The sequence below is a fragment of the Grus americana genome, chromosome 6, assembly GCF_028858705.1.
Source record: "Grus americana isolate bGruAme1 chromosome 6, bGruAme1.mat, whole genome shotgun sequence".
Lineage (NCBI taxonomy): Eukaryota > Metazoa > Chordata > Aves > Gruiformes > Gruidae > Grus > Grus americana.
This window is the reverse complement of record NC_072857.1, coordinates 43,307,360-43,324,796: the sequence shown is the minus strand read 5'-3', so window position 1 is coordinate 43,324,796 and position 17,437 is coordinate 43,307,360. Positions and strand designations below refer to the sequence as shown.

The 17,437-nt window shown below is 55.8% G+C and overlaps 1 protein-coding gene across 2 annotated transcripts; it reads right to left on the bottom strand.

Moving 5' to 3' along the window:
* Positions 1–1,413: 1,413 nt before the first annotated feature.
* ITGB2 (integrin subunit beta 2) lies at positions 1,414–15,469 on the bottom strand. 2 transcript variants are annotated; one of them, XM_054829906.1, is made up of 17 exons: positions 15,264–15,469; positions 9,104–9,183; positions 7,619–7,685; positions 7,182–7,270; positions 6,701–6,884; positions 6,344–6,514; positions 5,872–6,113; positions 5,401–5,556; positions 5,105–5,200; positions 4,878–4,967; positions 4,402–4,542; positions 3,958–4,142; positions 2,934–3,178; positions 2,449–2,668; positions 2,093–2,298; positions 1,832–1,998; positions 1,414–1,550 (listed from the first exon to the last, which is right to left on the bottom strand). In XM_054829906.1, the coding sequence occupies exons 1-17, from the start codon at positions 15,268–15,270 to the stop codon at positions 1,485–1,487; spliced, it is 2,412 nt and encodes an 803-aa protein (XP_054685881.1). In that variant the 5' UTR covers positions 15,271–15,469; the 3' UTR covers positions 1,414–1,484. The 2 variants fall into 2 exon arrangements, with proteins under 2 accessions (XP_054685881.1, XP_054685882.1); XM_054829907.1 differs by lacking the exon at positions 9,104–9,183.
* Positions 15,470–17,437: the final 1,968 nt, after the last annotated feature.

Sequence of the window (17,437 nt, the reverse complement as noted above, 5' to 3'; positions counted from 1 at the left end):
TCACGGTCACTGTTGAAGAACAGCAAAATGGCCCACGTTAACCCCTGATCTGCCACTCTTGTTTGAGGTGGTTTACGTATAGCTGCCAGCAGATGGGCAGGGACAGAACTGGTTTGCATCACTCAGTGAGTCGTTTTTGGCTTGCAGGGGAGCACCTTTCAGGATGTAGATGGCACATTAATGTAGAATACAGTTTGTTCCTCTGGACAGCACCTTTCCCAGGCGCTGTATCTACGGGAGATGCTGGCAGCGATGACAGGATTTTGCTGTAGTTTCTCCGATGAACGCTTCAGCTGCTGCCCTTGCTCCTGATTCTTAGCAGGACAGATGTATTTATATATTAATTTTTATTAATGATAAACCTCTTCAGAGAGCAAACAAAGATGTAACACAATACAGCTATATGCAAATTATTCCCCAAATTAAAGCAAATATGGAATTGTACCGCTATTTCACAGGAATGTCCCCACAACGTAAGAGCAATTAGCTGCTGTGCATGGTTTGGAAAAGGGCTGAGCTGGAGATGCTCCAGGTACTGCCAGGGCTTTTGCACGCCTGGCCCTTGGCATGTCTGATGCGCTCGCAGAGCAGGGGAAGGATCTCACCCTGGGGGTAGTGGGAGAAGCTGTGGCCGAGCTCTGAGCTGCAGGCAATGTTTCATGTGCTCGGTGCTGATGTTTCATAGTTCAAACAGCTGCTCCCTTGCCGCCTCCTCATGCAGAGAGCTCAAGGCCTGGCAGAGGTAAGCCAAGCTTGCAGGAGCCCAAGTAGAACCTTGCCTGAGGTAGATGTGAGAGGGGAGCAACACTGGGAAGCAGCTGATGATTTGGAAAAACAATTCAGTGCATGTTCCCCAGCTGCTCTTTGTCTCCAGATACAGGTGCTCACTAGCCCTTAGGGCCCATCACCTCACTGCAATGTCCAGAGCAGACTGCCAGCCTGGAGGACCTTCCACGTCCAACTCAGCAGCGAGTGCTTTAGAAACTAGTGCAAACATAGTGGTGGAGACAAGCGTAGCAGGGGAAGGCATGGAGCAGCCTGTGAGCAGATCCTGCTAGAGCAGAAGGGAAAGGGCAGTTTTGAAATCCCAGCTCCAAACCAAAGCTGGAAAGCACTCCGTGCACTCAGCTGGTTTGGGGGCTTGGTGTCCAAGACTCCTGCCAGAAGGCAAAGTAAGCATCAAGAGCTAAGGCAGTCAGAAACCGGTACAGGAGCCGGTGCATGTGCTCGCTGGTGAGACCTGCTCTGCTGTCCCATCCATGGTAAAGCCGTCTGTTCCCCTCTCCCAGCTCCACTGACCCAATTGTCGAGCGCTGCGCCAGGAGACAGGCATGGTGCAGCCTGACATGCTGGTGGCCTCTCGGAAGAAGGGAACAAACCAACAGGATAAAGAAGAGGAGGTGGGAGCCTTAGTTTGAGATTTCCTCATCTTGGCATTTCTTTATTGAACGGTGGGTCCCAGCGCTGCTGGGCGTTACTCCGCTTCACTGTTCATTGAACCTGGGGTTCACGACTGTGGTGGTGGCACTCTTGAAGAGGGGGTTATCAGCCTAGAGGGAGAGAGGTGAGAGGCCCGCGTTGTTGTGCTGTATCCCATTTTCAGCGGAGCATTACCCACCCCACCCCTCCCAATGTCGATGGTGCAGACAGTGTTGGCAGAAGAGCCCACCAGCTGCTTTAGCGCCCTGCAAATTCCGGCTGCAAACCCAGCTGGTGGGGAGGGCTGAGGTCTGCCATGGCTGCCTCTGGAGAGGATAACCTCTCCAGATGTCCCCACCACAGGTACATCAATGTCCCAGCACACCCCCCTGATGCGGACAGACTCTCTTACGTCATTCCACTTGGCCTTGGACTTCTCCTTCTCGAAGCGGCGGTATTCCCGACGGTCAAACAGCTCCGTCAAGAGCCGCCACATCAGCAGGAGCACCAGGCCAATGAGGGCCACGCCAGCAACGGTGCCACCCACGATCAGCGCGACATTGGGAGGCTTTGGGCACTCTGTGGGGCAGACAGACAGTGTCCGGCGGGGCAGTGAGGCCACCACCCCCTGCAGCCTCCCCGCAGAGGGGCAGGAGGAGCAGGGCTGGGGTACCTTTTTCAGGATCAAAGGTGATGCTGTACACCTCCTCGCCATCCTCCTGGACCATGCGGAAGGAGATCCAGCAGTTCTGGGAGTCCTTCTCCCTGCACTGCTTGCTCACCCCCGTCAACTCCTTGGCCACCTGGATGTTGGGGCAGGCCTGAGAGCAGTTCTTCTGGAAGGGGCCGCTCTGGAAGGCCTTGCATTCCACACAGGAGCTGCAAAACAGGTGGCCACAGCTCATGTCTGCAGGGGCAGAGCCCTCTCACCTGGCTTTGGCCATGAGCACAGGCAGGGCTTGCCTGCACCTTCCTGGGAGGTGGGGGCAATCCCCACCGCTCCCCGCGCCATCCCCGCGCATCACTCACACATATCTGCCACAGGGCGAGGGGCAGCCAGGGCACTCCTGGCATAAGGGGGGCTGATATCCCCCCCGGCACTGGCAGCGGTTGCAGTGGCAGGTCCCGCGGTGGCTGCACTCATTGCCGCGGACGTTCAAGCAGCCATCTGTCGACTTCTTGCACTGGCAGGCGCTGCCCTGGTACTCGGGTGTGCACTTGCACTCCCCGCAGTCACATTTCCCACGCTCTGCGGGGAAAGGCCTTTCAGACCAGGATCCTACAGAGAGCCAGGTCACCCTCCCTCTGCCCGTGCATGGAGAGCATCCCCCACGCTGCACTCTCCTTGCCACCCTCCATGGGATGGTCAAGGAGGTCCTGCAGGCCGCTGCGGTGGGACCCAGGACCCCCAAACCCAGCCACTTGGGTTTTGGTAGGGAAAGGCAGCATCACCCTGGGGATTTAATCTCTCTAAACAGCGTGCGGGTGGAGAACCCGTCACGCAGGTGCATCACCTTTGCCGCCACAGGGGGAACCGTTGTGAAACTCGCAGTTCATGTTGTCGCACTCGCAGAAGGTGCCGTAGATCTGCTTGTTGGGCACGTCGCTGGTGTGGCAGATGCACTGCCCGCACACACAGTCCCCCAGCCCTGAGCAGATGACCGAGCTGTTGTCCTTCCGGCAGCTGCCTTCCAGCTCCTTGCTGGTCTTGCCTTTGGTGTCACACTCACAGTTCTTCCCCGTGTAGCCCGAATTGCAGCTGCCATCAAAGGAGAGGAGCGGGCCTGGGTCAGCAGCCACAAGAAACGCTGTGGGGCATGTGTGGGGCCCAGACCTCGGCCAAAGTGGAGCGAATCTGGGACAGCCTCGCCAAAACCCAACCACAGCACGCTGGTGCTCACTTCGTGCTGGAGCAGGGTGGCTGATCAGGCAGAAACCTCAGAAATGCAGCTCTCCCCGCTGGTCATATTTACAACACCAGACGGTTGCCCGGAAATTATTGTTATATTTATGATTTCCAAACCCTTGCCAAGGAGATCTGAGTGTTTCCCAAGGAAACCCAGTCTTTTCCTCTCCCTGTCACTGAGGGGCCATGAAGCAATAATTGCACGTAAAGATCTGCATGAATGACAGCCTTGAAGTGGGATGTTGAGAGATTTCTACAGAAATCTGTGTCTGCTCAGTGGGTGGGTTGGTGGATGGTTGGATGGATGGGTGGGTGAGTGGATGGATGCCCTTAGGGAAGCAGCAGAGACCCCCACCAACAGAAAAGAGAGCTCACTCTGTCCCCTGCCTCCATGAATATAAACCACCTCTCTGAGTAAGAAAATTGGTGCAAAGCTGCAGAGCCATGACTGATCACCATGTAGACATCCCTCTGCTGAGCCCTCAACTGGCCCCACGTTCTCCAGGCACAAAGGTGCTTGGAGGAACCAAGCACACCACGCAGCTGCCCTTGGCTTGGCCCAACGGCCCTCTCCCAGCAGCTCCTCAGCTCTGGCAGCATTTGAAATATTGTTTTATGGGGACAGCACGTACCTGCAGATCCCACAGACGATGCTGCCTTTCCCACTGCAGGCGGTTGGGTTGGGTTGCTCATTGCAGTTGCAGTTGCAGTTGCTGTCCAGGTGGATGGTGAGGGTGTCTGTGAAGCCCAGTGGCCGGATGGTGAAGGACTGGCTTTTGATGCATTCCTTGGCTGTGATCTTCACTTTGAAGATGACCTAGAAAGTGCAGAGTGAGAAAGGGAAGGGCCAGAGGCTGTCAGGTAGCTTCAGCAATTGGAGGGTGGTATCAGTGCCAAGCTGAGCACGCGCACATCCAGTGCAACGGAGGATTCCCCCATCACGCATAATTTTGGACACTCTTGGCATTAAATTCATGTACACAGAGAGCCTGGAGCGGCTGGGTTCCTGCCATTAAACGGGACGGGCATCAAGAACCTTGCAAGCTGTGGGGCGTTCCCAGTATGGGGGAACATACCTCATCGTTGATCTTGACGTTGTCACACTGCCCTCTTGCTTCATCCAAGACGACCTTGCCGTTACCACATATGGAGTCGTATTTGACATCCAGGACGTCCGGCAGGGCAGAGTGGTCCAGGATGATCCGCGAGGAGAGGTTCTGTGGGGAAATGGTGGAGAAAGTGCGATCAGTCCAAGAGGAGACCAAAGCAAGGGGGTGTGGGGTTGCAGGTCAGGGCTTCCCCCCAGCCCAGGGGACAGGGACAGGGACCCCTGCAGGCTGGGCTTTCAGCTGCCTGGGGTGGTTCTGGAAAGGCAGGTGATAGCATTGGAGAGGCTGGAACCTCTTGCTTGCTGTGGGCAGAGGGACTCATCATGTCCTGTCCTCAGAGCCCTGGTCCCAGCTGCTCTCTGACGGTGAGGACACACAATGGGAACCTTTCCCTGCTCCGAGCCCTGTGAGACAGGCGAAACACAGCCTCCTCCAGCACTTACATTGTAGGCCACCTGGATGAGTTCAATGATGTTGCTGGAGTCCTCATTCAGCTCTCCCACTGCTGACTTTGGGATCATCTCACTGAGTTTCTGCCAATGGAGAGCAGAGGTAAGCGGTCCCCCTGCGTGATGGTGGAGCAGGGCGCAGCAGCAGGAGGACACGCACAGCTGTTGCTGTCCTCCTGGGGAGGGACAGGGGCCACCTGAACCATCTGAAGTCTCCTTACCTTGTAAACATCCACCATCTTACTGGTCACAGCAAAAATAGGCTGAATGTTGTTTTCGGCAAGTTTCTGGACCAGCTGGCCAACAGACGGGTAGTCCTGGGTGGGGAGAGGGATGCTGTGCTCAGCATGATCTCCCCCACCAGCAGCAGGTCGGACAGTTTGGGATTTGCGGCTCAAATTATGGTGATTATGGTGACCTTGCGATCTCACAACAGGCTTTTTATATGACCTTTTGTTCTTGCCTGGGGGAGCGAGGCTGAGGGTGCAGAGCTGCTGAGCAGCCTCTGGGTACTTACGAACTCGTTACTCCTTTTGTACATGTTGTCCTCCAAGTGGCACTTGCCATCATTGGGGGTCAGGATGGCCCCGAGCTTGCCATCACCAGCGAAGTGGAAGCCATCATCAGTGGCATACACCAGCAAGCGGGTCACATTGCGCCAGCCGATCAAGTCCTGCAAGCGGCATGGAGACCTGTCCCTGAGCGGGGCATGGTATGGCCCTCGCCAAAGCACAGCAAGTCTCGTGTCGGCAACGGTGTGGGGCAGGGGACATGGAGGGGGTGAGTTACAGGAGATTGGGGTCAGGAGGCTGGGGTAAGATGCTGTCTTGTACCCCCCTGGAGTAACCTGTCCTATTGCCGAATCAGGACTTCCAGAGCCCACCTGGAGAGGGGCAGAGCCACCTCCTGAGGGACGGCGCATGAGCGTGGGTCGCAGCCCTCATGCCTGCCCACAGTTGCCAACAGCAGGGCAGATGCAGAGACTCACCCCACAGACAGCTGCCTGCATCATGGCATCCAGCCCCCCCTCCGGGGCATCCAGGTTCCCTGAGATAAACTGCTTCCCCACTTCACTCTCGAACTTCTTGGCATTGTCAGTCAGCGAGAGGATGTGCTTGAAGGCGAAGGGAGGCTGGCATTGCTTGTCCTTGTTGGGGCAGGGGTTCTGCAGCTTCTCGGGGTGCGTGTTCACAAAGGGCAGCACCGTCTTGTCCACGAAGGAGCCAAAGCCTAGGGCATCCAGGACCGCAGTGTCAGGGGCAGGCAGGGACCGGCAGACATCCCTGCGGCACAGGGCATGGATAATCTGCTGGCCCCTGTGTACGTGTCCACGTCCCTTGCCCCAGCACACTCTCCAGCCTGGCAGAGGACAGGTCACGCTGCCCGCTGCCAGTATCTTGCTCCAGCTCCGCAGCTCTTCCCAGCAGCAAAGAGGGGTCCCGTGCTGGAGACAGGCTCACCTATGCGACGGGAAGGGGTGGTGCTCTCCAGCGCCCTCAGCAGCTCCCCTCCCAGCTTCTTCACCTTCTCCAGGTCATCCAGCATGGAGTAGGAGAGGTCCATGAGGTAGTAGAGATCAATGGGGTACCCCATGGCACGGCGAAACTTCACCTCGAATACAGCAGGCTGGCCTGCGGGATGGGAACGCTGGGATCAGCTGCCGTGCTGTGGCTCACATCTCGCCCCATTGCCCACCCCCCGCTGGGATCCTCCTCTCTTTTGGCAAAGGGAGGAAGTGCGGGCTGTGAAGTGCCGCCACGTCCCCGGTGAGCCTGGGGGCGGGCGGAAGGGCGTTGGGGACACCGGGCTGACCGTACCTATCCTCAGTTTCAGGTGCACCTCCTGGGGAGTCAGCTGTATGTCGTTGCTTAAGGGACTGTCCTGTGTCCTTGTAATGACATTGACTGGAAACTCAATCTCATTGCGCGGGCATCCCTTCTGCTGCAGCTGCTCGATGGTGTCGCAGCGGATAGAGTCTGGCTCGCCAGCTTTGGTGAAACTCTGTGTGTTGCAACATCAGCAGGAAAGAATCAGAGGAGCAGGAGGTGAACGGGCTCGTTACAAGATGACCCAGCTCCCAAACCAGGTCTCCAGGGTATTGATGGAGAAAGGAAGGTTGAAGGGTCCTGCCTTCAGCTCCCTCCTGCTCCCGTCCACCAGGTAGGACGTGAAACACTCCCACGACACAGTCTCCCCCGTCCACTGCAGGCAGAGCCAGGCGGGCAGGGTGACCATCCCGTTGCCTGTTAGCTGACTGACTGCTGGGGGCTGACAGCACGGGAGCCTACGTGGACCTACCGGCTTCTTGCACCAGGCACAGCCAGGACCGGACTGGATGCAGTCCTTGCATGTCCCCACCTTGATCTTGGGGCACTCCATGGCAAAGGCTGAAATGGAGAGAAGACTGAGTTGGCATGGGAGGGGACTCGGGGAAGGCCAGTCTGCAGTGTCGGCAGCCGTGGGGTGCTCTGACACCCAGCACCGGGCACCCATGCTGTCCTGAGCCCGCCCTGCCTATAAACCCATGCTGGGTGCCCTGGCAGGGTCCTCACCTGCCTCACTGTCCCTCAGCTGGGCTGGCTCGAGGTAACTCCAGATCCCAGCAATGCAGAATCTGGCCCTTGCATGCCTCTCAGCACCATGTTCCCCCAGCTGATGGGCAGCATTTGGGCCCCCCCCTCCCCATTTCACTGCCCACGTGAGGTGCCGGGGGAAGGCAGCGAGGAAGGGCTCACCTGTCGTCACCAGCAGCAGCACCCAGGTGACCGCTGGCAGCCGGAAGCAGCAGTCACACGACATTTTCTGCAAGACAAAAAGCATCCCTGTGACCGCCTGGAGCAGGGAAGGCAGCCCTGGAACCCCACAGAAAGTGGCTGAAGAGGATGGTGGCCCCAGGGGGATGTTCCCTTCCTGCAGCCATCCCACTGCGGGCAGAGCCTGAGAGCGTCACCCTGCCACAGCCCCAGGAGTTGGGGCCAGGGCAGCCACCCCGGGTGTGGGGGCTGACTCAGGATGGGTGTTGGTGTGCTCTTACAGAAATACATTGGCTTCCAATAGCTTTTGGACTAAATGTGGAAGTCAGCAGAGCGGGAACTTGCACTGTACTGCTATGCATTCAGCTGAACTGCTGCAAAGCTTGACATAGTATTTATCCTGACTCTTAGACCTATGATTACATCTATGTAACACTGGAAAATCTCAAGCACTCCATTTAGGTTTTACTAGATGTGAGTTTTTTCAGCTTCTGCGTTGAGCTATATTTGTATGGAAATTGGAATCAAAATTAACAAAACCTGGGTGGAGAATGGATTAAAAACAGTCCTGAGGAGAAGGACTTGGGAGTGTTCATTGATGAAAAGCTCAACATGAGCTGGCAATGCGAGCTTGCATCCCCAGCAGCATGACCAGCAGGTCGAGGGAGGGCATTCTGCTCCTCTGCTCCACTCTGGTGAGACCCCCCTGCAGTGCTGCGTCTAACTCTGGGGTCCCCAGCACAAGAAGGACATGGAGCTGTTGGAGCGAGTTCAGAGGAGGCCACGGAGATGATGGGAGGGCTGGAGCACCTCTGCTCTGGAGACCTCAGGCTGAGAGAGTTGGGGTGGTTCAGCCTGGAGAAGAGAAGGCTGCGGGGAGACCTTAGAGCCCCTTCCAGTCCCTGCAGGGGCTCCAGGAAAGCTGGAGAGGGGCTGGTGACAAGGGCAGGGAGTGACAGGCCAAGGGGAATGGCCTGAAGCTGCAGGAGGGGAGATGGAGATGGGATGTGAGGCAGAAATCCTTCCCTGTGAGGGTGCTGAGGCCCTGGCCCAGGTTGCCCAGAGAAGCTGTGGCTGCCCCTGGCTCCCTGGCAGTGTTCAAGGCCAGGTTGGATGGGGCTTTGGGCAACCTGGGCTAGTGGAGGGTGTCCCTGCCCATGGCAGGGGGTTGGACTGGATGGGCTGTGAGGTCCCTTCCAATCCAAACCATTCTGTGATTCTATGATTCTATGATTCTATGAAAATGACCATATATTTCTAATAATTAAGTAGCAAGGCGTGCTAGATACGTGGGAAACAAGTCTATTTCTACTTGCTTTACATTTAACTGATTCATCAAGAAAATGAAGTATTTCATGTAGTGAATTGTCCTGGTTCTGGCAAGGACAGAGTTAATTTCCCAAAGAGCCAGGACAGGTGACCCAAGCTGGCCGGGGGCTATTCCATACCATGTGACATCATGCTCACCATAAAAGGGGGCCAGTCGGGCAGGGGCGGGTCAGTGCGGCTCCGGGAGGTTCTGAGTGTGGGCTGAGCATCCAGTTGGTCTGTTGTCAGATCAGTGAATTGCTTTCTGTTATCACCCATTGTGAATATTCCGTTATTGGTACTGTTGCTGTTGTTTCCCTCTCCCTTTGCTGTCCCAGTAAACTGTCCTTATCCCAACCCACGAGGTTTTGCCTTTGTCTCCCCATTCTCCTCCCCATCCCACTGGGAGCGGGGGGTGAGTGAGCAGCACGTGGTGCTCAGCTGGGGCTGAACCACATCATGGATTAATACAAGTTTTTCTGCTGAGTTTCCAACAAGCAAGGGTTTGCAACATCACAGCATGAGTGACCGACATCTTAGGAGAGCTGCAGTCCCATCTCTGAGCGAAGTGGAGAGGCTGGCTCGCACTGCATGGTGAGGTCCAGCCTTGCCGGTGTGGCAACAACCATCAGGCTGGTTCTTGCACAATGTGCAGGGTGAGGAAGAAGGACGGGGTGTTGGAGTCAGACCGGCATGGGGAGGGGGGGCCAGGACATGATGCCGTGCGTGGGGGCTCTGACCCCGGGGCTGCAGAGGTGGCTGCGCATTTCTTACTGGTGTGCAGGGGAGGACTCCCAGCACATCATCCAACCCCCACAGGCAGTTGCTAATCTCAGTTACGCCAGCGTTTCAGAGCATGATGCAGACCCTGCCCTTCAGAAGCACGTTCTTGCAGTGCTTGTTCTAGCTGCTCACACTATTCACTTCTCCCGATCCCAGAAATTTATGCTGTCCATAAAGTTGACTAAATCACTCTCAGGGACTGATTTTTCAGTGTTCTTCCTCTGGTGTCAATGAGATCATGTTCATTAATGCTGTCATTTCTCATAACGCCTCCCCCCCAGCACAGCCCTGGAGTAAAACCCAACTGAGTAGTGGCCTTGCAACATGGACGCACACGGTGAAGTGAAAAAAGAGGAATTTGTTAAAAGAGGAAAAAGGAATAAGCATGAAGGAACAACAAACATTGCCCTTTTTAGCAATATTAGACCCAGAATCTGAAAAACAGGTCATTGGTTTTGAAATAGCTCTGGTGCTGCCCTGAGCAAGAAAACCACCACTGCCTGTCTCCTGCCAACTCCACAAAGTGCCATCACCCTCCCCAGGAACTGGTTGAATTAACAGCTCAGGGTGAAATGGAAATGAGAAAACAAGGGAAACCTTCAAAGGCACCAGGGCCAGGTTAGTGCGTAGGGCTGCTCAGATCCCCTTCTGAGACTTGAGTATGTCCTTTCTTCCCTTGTCAGCGTCTGTAAGATACCCATCAAGCAAAGGATGACACTGGTCAGCCTTGAAAGAAGGTCCGGTCTCCTCCCGAGGGCAGAAGGAAGGTCTAGGTAGGTTCATGGGTGTCGTTTCAGTGACATTTGCACAGTGAGGTTTGGTGCCCAGCTGTAGTATGGACTCAGAGATGTGGCAGGACTGCTGAGGCTGGTTGCCACCACTGCTTATGGCAAGGGCCATCTGGATGTGAGGGTTCTCAGCCTGCCCTGAGCCAGCCTCCCAGCAGAGCTGCGGGAGCATCACCACCACACGGCTGTGCAGGCAATGACAGGCGCCTCTCTGGTCACCTGGTTGTGCCCTTACAGTGACGTGGCCCAGGAGCTCACTCTGCCATCTCTGGCCCAAAACCTTCCTGTGGTGGGTGGACAGAGCCCTTCACAAAGACGTCCTCCACAAGTCCCTCTCCAGCACCACAGTCCACCTTGGTAAGTTTTTACCGGCATTGCTTATCATCACAGCTGCAACGTCCCAGCCTGCACCATCTGCGGTTGCCGTGCTTAGCTGGCCCAACACATTTTTGTCACCTTCAAATTCCGCCAGCACTGCGTGACCTTGCGGACAACAGCTACAAACTCTTAAAAGTATAAAAAAAAGAAAAAGGTCTTAACAGTGAAAGCTCTACAAGGCGGGGTGGACACCAGATGCGTGTTGGACCCTCCTGGGTGCACCTGGCTGGGAAATGACTTTGATGACTCACTTGGGCTGTGGCACCCTGCGCCAGGATGTGCCCAGTGACTGGTCCCAGCCCCACCTGAGAGGTCCTCCAAGAGCAATGTCGCACTCCGAGGCACGGCTGGTTCCTTCATGACCACGTTTGCCGTACTCTCAGCTGTATTCACACTCCATTTGTTATTGATCCCTGCTTGCACCTGCTTTTCCACATGCATCTAGTTAATTACTAGGGGATGCTGAAAACAGCGTGAGCTCCTATTTCTGCAAACCCTCCCAAAAAATGGGGTCAGGGAAACAGGCTCTTGCCCAGGAAGAGCTGCCGCTGCTGGCAGGAGGGAAGAGCCGCTCCCACCCTCATTTCCTGTAGCACTCAGCTGATCGACACCCCAAATGTGCCTAATTAGGCTCCAGCTCTTCCACAGGCTCCAACTTCCCGCACTGGCTGTGGGGACCGAACCCAGGGGCTCTATGAGCTCCTGCAATCCCACCTGCCCAATGTTTCCAAGTGTTTACATCCTGTCGCCATGCCAAGGCATGGGGCAGCGATGGGGCGGATTGAGGCTTTGGGAGCTCCTCATCCTTGCTGGAGGTTTTGAGGGTCCTGCTAACAGGCTCATCTCATAAAACAGAGCAAGTTTCCAATTAAAAAAAGCTCCCAAACCCCAGAAATAAAGTGGGAACTTCAACCCCTCGCCCAGCTCTGACTGCTACTGAATTTTGTAATGCAGGGTTCATTTTGTAGGCTGGATTTGGATGCCTCTCTAATCCCCAAAGTTGTTTCTTTACCCTGTCGCAAGCACATAAAATGCACCCTGCTACTAGGGGAGAGCAGCAGCAGAAAGCTCACCACTTCTTTCTTCTGCTGTGGAGAGGAATTATTCACTGCTGTGTGGGTAGATGAGTGTATACGTGACGTAAGGTGACTTTCAAAGAGAAAAAATGGGGCTTCTGCTTTTATCTGCCTCCTTACAGCGTTCAGGGGAGGGGAAAGCAGGCTTTTGGTCTGGCGCTCTGCATTAGCAGGGCCCAGGTGCAGGCCTCAGCAGTGTTTTCTCCAGCTCCCTTGACAATCCCTTTGGCTCAGTCCTGGACTTGTCACTGTCACCGCTGGTCCTGGGTGCTCTTCTCCTGGGCATGCTCTGCCTGGGATGTTGGGTTTTTCCCCTCTTTTTCATAAATAAAGGCAAGCAGAGGGATGCACACATGCTATCCTCATGCCCTGGTGTGAAGGAGCAGAACCGCAGAGCTTTACAACCACCTTCATGCCAGGATGGGGAGCACGGTGCCGAGACTGAGTACCCTGGCTCGGGGCAGGGCATGTTGCCACCAGGCTCTGCTCCCTGGCCAGGGCTGCGTGGTGGAATCGGGGGGAGAAGGCTGCACCCCAGGACCAGGGTCCTCCTTGGCCCTGAGCTCTGATCTTCTCACCACGTGGCTCAGGACCAGGGCCCTGCTTCACCAGGAGCCCTTTGCAGAAGCCAGCAGGGTGTTCCACCTATGGAGCATCTCTCGCTTGCCATGTGTTATATACGTGGCATGGCTCAGGCAGGGCAAGATGCTCCTGAGGGGTCTATGAGCCAGAAAATGTGAACGCGGCCTTGGGGAAGGTGCTCGAGCAAAGGGCTGGGTGCTGTCCTGCAGGCAGGGAGCAGAGCAGGGCACGCCAGCCTCTGAGGGCGCTGGGTGTGCTGGGGGTGTCGGTGGGACGGGGCCGGCTGCTGTGCAGCACTGAGGAGCGAGCTGGGACTTATAAATAGGGCTGAGCTGGGATTTATAAATAGGGCTGAAGGGGAAGTGTTGATGCTAGCTGCTATCTCGCTGCTGTAAGACGAGTGTTCAACAGCAGAGACGGGTCTTGCAGTCTGTTAGCCACAACTCCGCTTCAGTGCTTTGCTAAACATCTGTTTTCTTGCAAAACAGGAGGACATGCTCTCGTGCCCAGTATCCTGGGAGGATTCCTGGGGCATTTGCACCATCCACCTGCAACGGTGAGGTGCCACTAGTGTCAGTGCTTGTGCCTTGGTGTCCCTGGGTGCTTCCTCCACGCTCCCAAGCATCCCAGGTGCCGCATCACCATCACACTGTGACAGAGATGCCGGGTATTGTGCCCAGCAGCTGCTCCTTTCCCCCCTGCCCCACTCTGGGCAGCCCCAGACCCCATGCATGGGTGGTAAATGAGCAGAGTGGGGCACAGCAAAGATGGGAGAGTGGACGTCACTTGGCTCGTGGCCATTGCTTCCATCACTTGGTTGTGTGATGCGGGTAGCTCCCATCAAGGCAGACAGCCATACTCAGGGCTTCCTGCTGGCTCAGACCCCTCTGTGCAGAGTATCACACTCAGTGTGTGTGTATATGTATTTTTATATATATTTTTGGGTATATGAATATATAAAAATACAGAAAAATACAAAATATATAAATATATAGGAAAGTACTTTTTTATATATATATAAAAGAATATATATATCTTCCCATGTCCTATTATACAAATATATTTGACATACACTTCCCTCCAGCAGCCTCCAGTGCCTGCAGGGGATGGGTGCGTGGGATGAGCACTGTCCCATGTGCACCAAGCGCAGGGCCCGTGGTGTCCCTTGGCTCTGCATGCCGAGGTCCCTGGGTGCCCGTAGGACCCTCACCCTGCCCTGAGAGGGTCTCCCTGGGTCAGAGCCCTGTTTAGGTGGGCAGGGGCTGCCCTGGGCAGCCTGGGATGTTTAGGAGCAGAGAAGCCATTTCTTGTGCCTGGTCTCCAGTGGGCATCACCCCTTGGCTGATCCCAGCAGGGACGCTGTGACCACTGCAGGGTTTGCAGAGATGCAGGACGGAGTCCTGGGGCTCAGCAAGGATGCAGGGACCTGCCCAGGGGCACAGCCCATCCCCTGGAGCTGGCAGAGCTCGCGCTTCGTGGGAGCAAAGGAGGGACCCCCATCACCACCAGTCCTACGGTGACTCAAGTATGCCTTTCTCTGAGAAAATAAACCACCCTGCACCGCGCTTTCCAGCACGCCAAGATTGCTTGTGATTAAAACAACACCGGGATGACGACAGAAGTGCAAAACCACCGTGTGAAGCAGGATGTGACAGCCGTGATAGTGAAATACACTGTGTAAAGCCCTCCCGCACATTGCAGTAGCTGTGTACGGGCATCCATGACGGCCGCAGGGCACGACGCCTCTGCGAGTGTTCACACATTTGCTTTTCACCTGCCTGGGAGCTGGGAGTTGCGGTCACGGTGCTGGAAAAAGCATTGAAAATAGATGCCAGCCTGCTTTCCCTGACACCTGGGGTGTGCCCCACATTTTGTCTGTGTCCAAGAGCCACGGAGATTTTGGGAAGGACGTGCTCTCCCCACAGTTAGCCTGCCCGCAGCCTCTGCTGCCTTCTCTGCCGCCACCAGGCATTTTCAACGGTTGTCAGCGGAGTATTTGATGTGCACAGCACACAGAGAGATGGAGGAGATGAGAAAGGGTCCCACAATGCCCTCCCCCACTTCTTCTCTCCAGGAAGGTCCCTGTGCCGGCGTGCCGGCCGTGGCACCGTGCCAAGCCCCCCCTCGGCAGCCATCCCTGCCGCCCTCGCACCATGCCGCCACGCCGGTTCCCTCTTCCCCTCTGAGCCATCCCATCCTGCAGCCGGTGGTGGGTGCTTGTACGGGATCCCCTGAGGAAGAGGGGGGTCTCGGGAGAGGAGCCGTCGCAGCCCCCGGCCCTGGCGCTTGCCTGGTGCTGCCAGCTGGGCAGGCAGCTGGCGCCGCTGTCCCCAGCGCCATGTGTGAGAGTGCAGAGGGAGCACGCTGCACCCTCGCTGCTCTGCTTGCCAGGCCCATGGGGCAGCAAGGGAGGGCTTGTGTGGGGTCTGACACTCTCCCCCCCAGTAATCACTGGCAGTTCCAGGTTTAATCCTACCTCCAAAAGCAAAAACCTTACAGACCAGGCAAGCAGACTGACCACCACACCATGCCGCACACGGCAGGGACACCAGGCCAAAGTCCCTGAAGGACTCGAGCGGCGGGAGGTTAGATCGGGAATTATAAAACAAATTAACGGGAAACACCAGAGCTATGAAACCACCTTTTCGCCTGGCTGCCTCCCCCCGCAAGAAGGAGGAACAGAAGCAAAGAAAGTGGAGATGCTGTACTTGCCTCGCATCAAGCCTCTCCTCCGTCCCGTGCTTGGGCTGGATGAGGATGGTCTCAGCTTCTCGAGCTTGCCTGGGAAAAGCAGCTGGGCATCAGGAGCTTTGCGACGCACCCCAATCCTTCCTTCCTATTTCTGTCTTACAGTCGGCTTGGGTAGAAAGGAGGAAGTCGGAGCGGTGGCTGTGGGAGGGTGTGTTTCCCCCCCCCCCAAAACTTGACCAGCCCCACTCACGCTGCCCAAAGCCCTGGCGAAGCATCCTGCCCTGCGGGGCTGGGGCTGGGCTCCCTGGGCTATGCCGCGGGGGCCGCAGCCCTCTGCTGCACCCAGGAAAGGGACCCTACCCAAAACCCGCCCTTTTTGCCCCACTTTTAACCTTTCACAGTGCCACCAGGGGCCAGCCCTTTCCCCCAGCATGCAGATAAAGCTGTTAGTGGCGGAAAGTGGTTCCTCTGGGAGCCCCGGAGCGTGAAGATGGGGAGCTGCCTCCCCTCAGACTCTGGGTTGGGCTCTGAAATTTTTGTGTCCGGCTCACTGCCGAGGTAGCGAGGCCTCCTCGCTTGGCAGAGGATGCCAGTGCAGTTCTCGCAGTGGCACAGCTCAGGGCTGTGTGGGGTTTTTCTTAAGCAGCCTTCAAATTTTGTTGTGCAGGCTGCAACACCTCCTGCCAGCGCACCCGCAACATAATTTCCCTGAGCAGAGAGGAACTGCCTCCTGGCAACTATTTTTTGACCTCTTTAGGGCAGTAAATTAAAAAAAAATAAAAGTTGTTTAGAAAATGTAGAGGATGGTAGATTTTTTTATAAAGATAATTAATGTGAAGCTTTTGTTAATTGCTTTGTAGGTTCCCCTTCCAGCAAGCTGATGTTGAGTAACCGCGATGCATTACAAGACACCGATGCAGTTCACCTACAGTCATGGAGCTGGGTTTATTTTTGCAGCAAGCAAAGAGAATCGCAGTGCTAGCAGCAGAATTCCGAGCCCTGGTGAATGCTCCACGGGTTAGTGTTTTTATTAAAGAAGACAACAGAGCTCTGGGCAGGTTTCATCTCAGCCAGGCGCTGGGGTAGTTAGGGAGCACTGGAGCAATGCTTGCAGCGGGATGGGAGCGTCAGAGCTGCGATCGCCTGGCTGGCGTGAGGTACGGTGGGGATGGAGCCTGCGGGTGAGCCTGCTGGGAGCTGGGGTGCCCACCCCCTGCTTGTGTGGGAAGCCGGGTGGCTGCGGCTGGATGCTGCAGAGCACCCCCGGCCCTGCGGCAGGCGAGCCGGGGTGGAGGAAGCTGGGAAAGCTGGTGGGGCTTACTGCCAGCGTTGCTGGTTACAGATCTGGGGGAAGGAAGTGTGCTCGAGCAAGATGAGCTGTCGTAATTTTTCTTTTTGTGTTGTGTAAGGCCCTTATTGGGCTGCTCTCTTCAATTGTTTCATTGGGTTTGTCGAACCGCTCCGCTCCTGCTGACGAGGGAGAGCTGGAGCAGCGGGACCAGAGCGGCTCTGCCATGGGGCCTTCTGGCCCAAGGCTGGAGCTCGCGGGGGTACTCCTAGTTCCTCCCAGCTGTTCCTCACACTCTCTGGCTGTGAGTAGACATCCACAGCAAAGCACCGTCCCTAACACTTCCTAGGGGACCCTTCACACGTGTGTCCTCCCCTCCCCCCCAGCTCACCAGTGCTTAGCCTGGTAGCTCGTTAGTCCTGGCTATTCACTACGTGTATTGGCCAATGAGTAGCTACTCTTACATTGTGTCTGTGCTTTCACAAGCACACACAGGACAAGATGAAGCAGAAGCAAGCCAGGGCTGGAGCAGGCAGCATTAGGATGCTGATGTCCAACCTCTCCTGCTCGCCACCCCCCACAGCCGGCCAAACCCACGCTCCTCGGGTGCAGGTTTCACCTGCTTTGGGTTTTAATCTTTGATACTTCCTGGTTTGGGAACAACTTCCATTTTTTAGAGGATGTATTTTTATTTCTGTCTTTTATTTCTCCTTGCTGCTATCTAAGCCTGCTGCACATGAAGGGGGTGGGCATCCTTGAGAGACATGTATGCGCTCAGTTGCAGTGCGTGACCGTGGGATGGTCCCCAGCCTGATTGTAAGCGTTTTAAGCTATTAAATATTCTTTTTTCTATTTTATTTTAACCATCTTTATTAGTTCCCCCTTTTAATTTTATTTTTACTAGAGT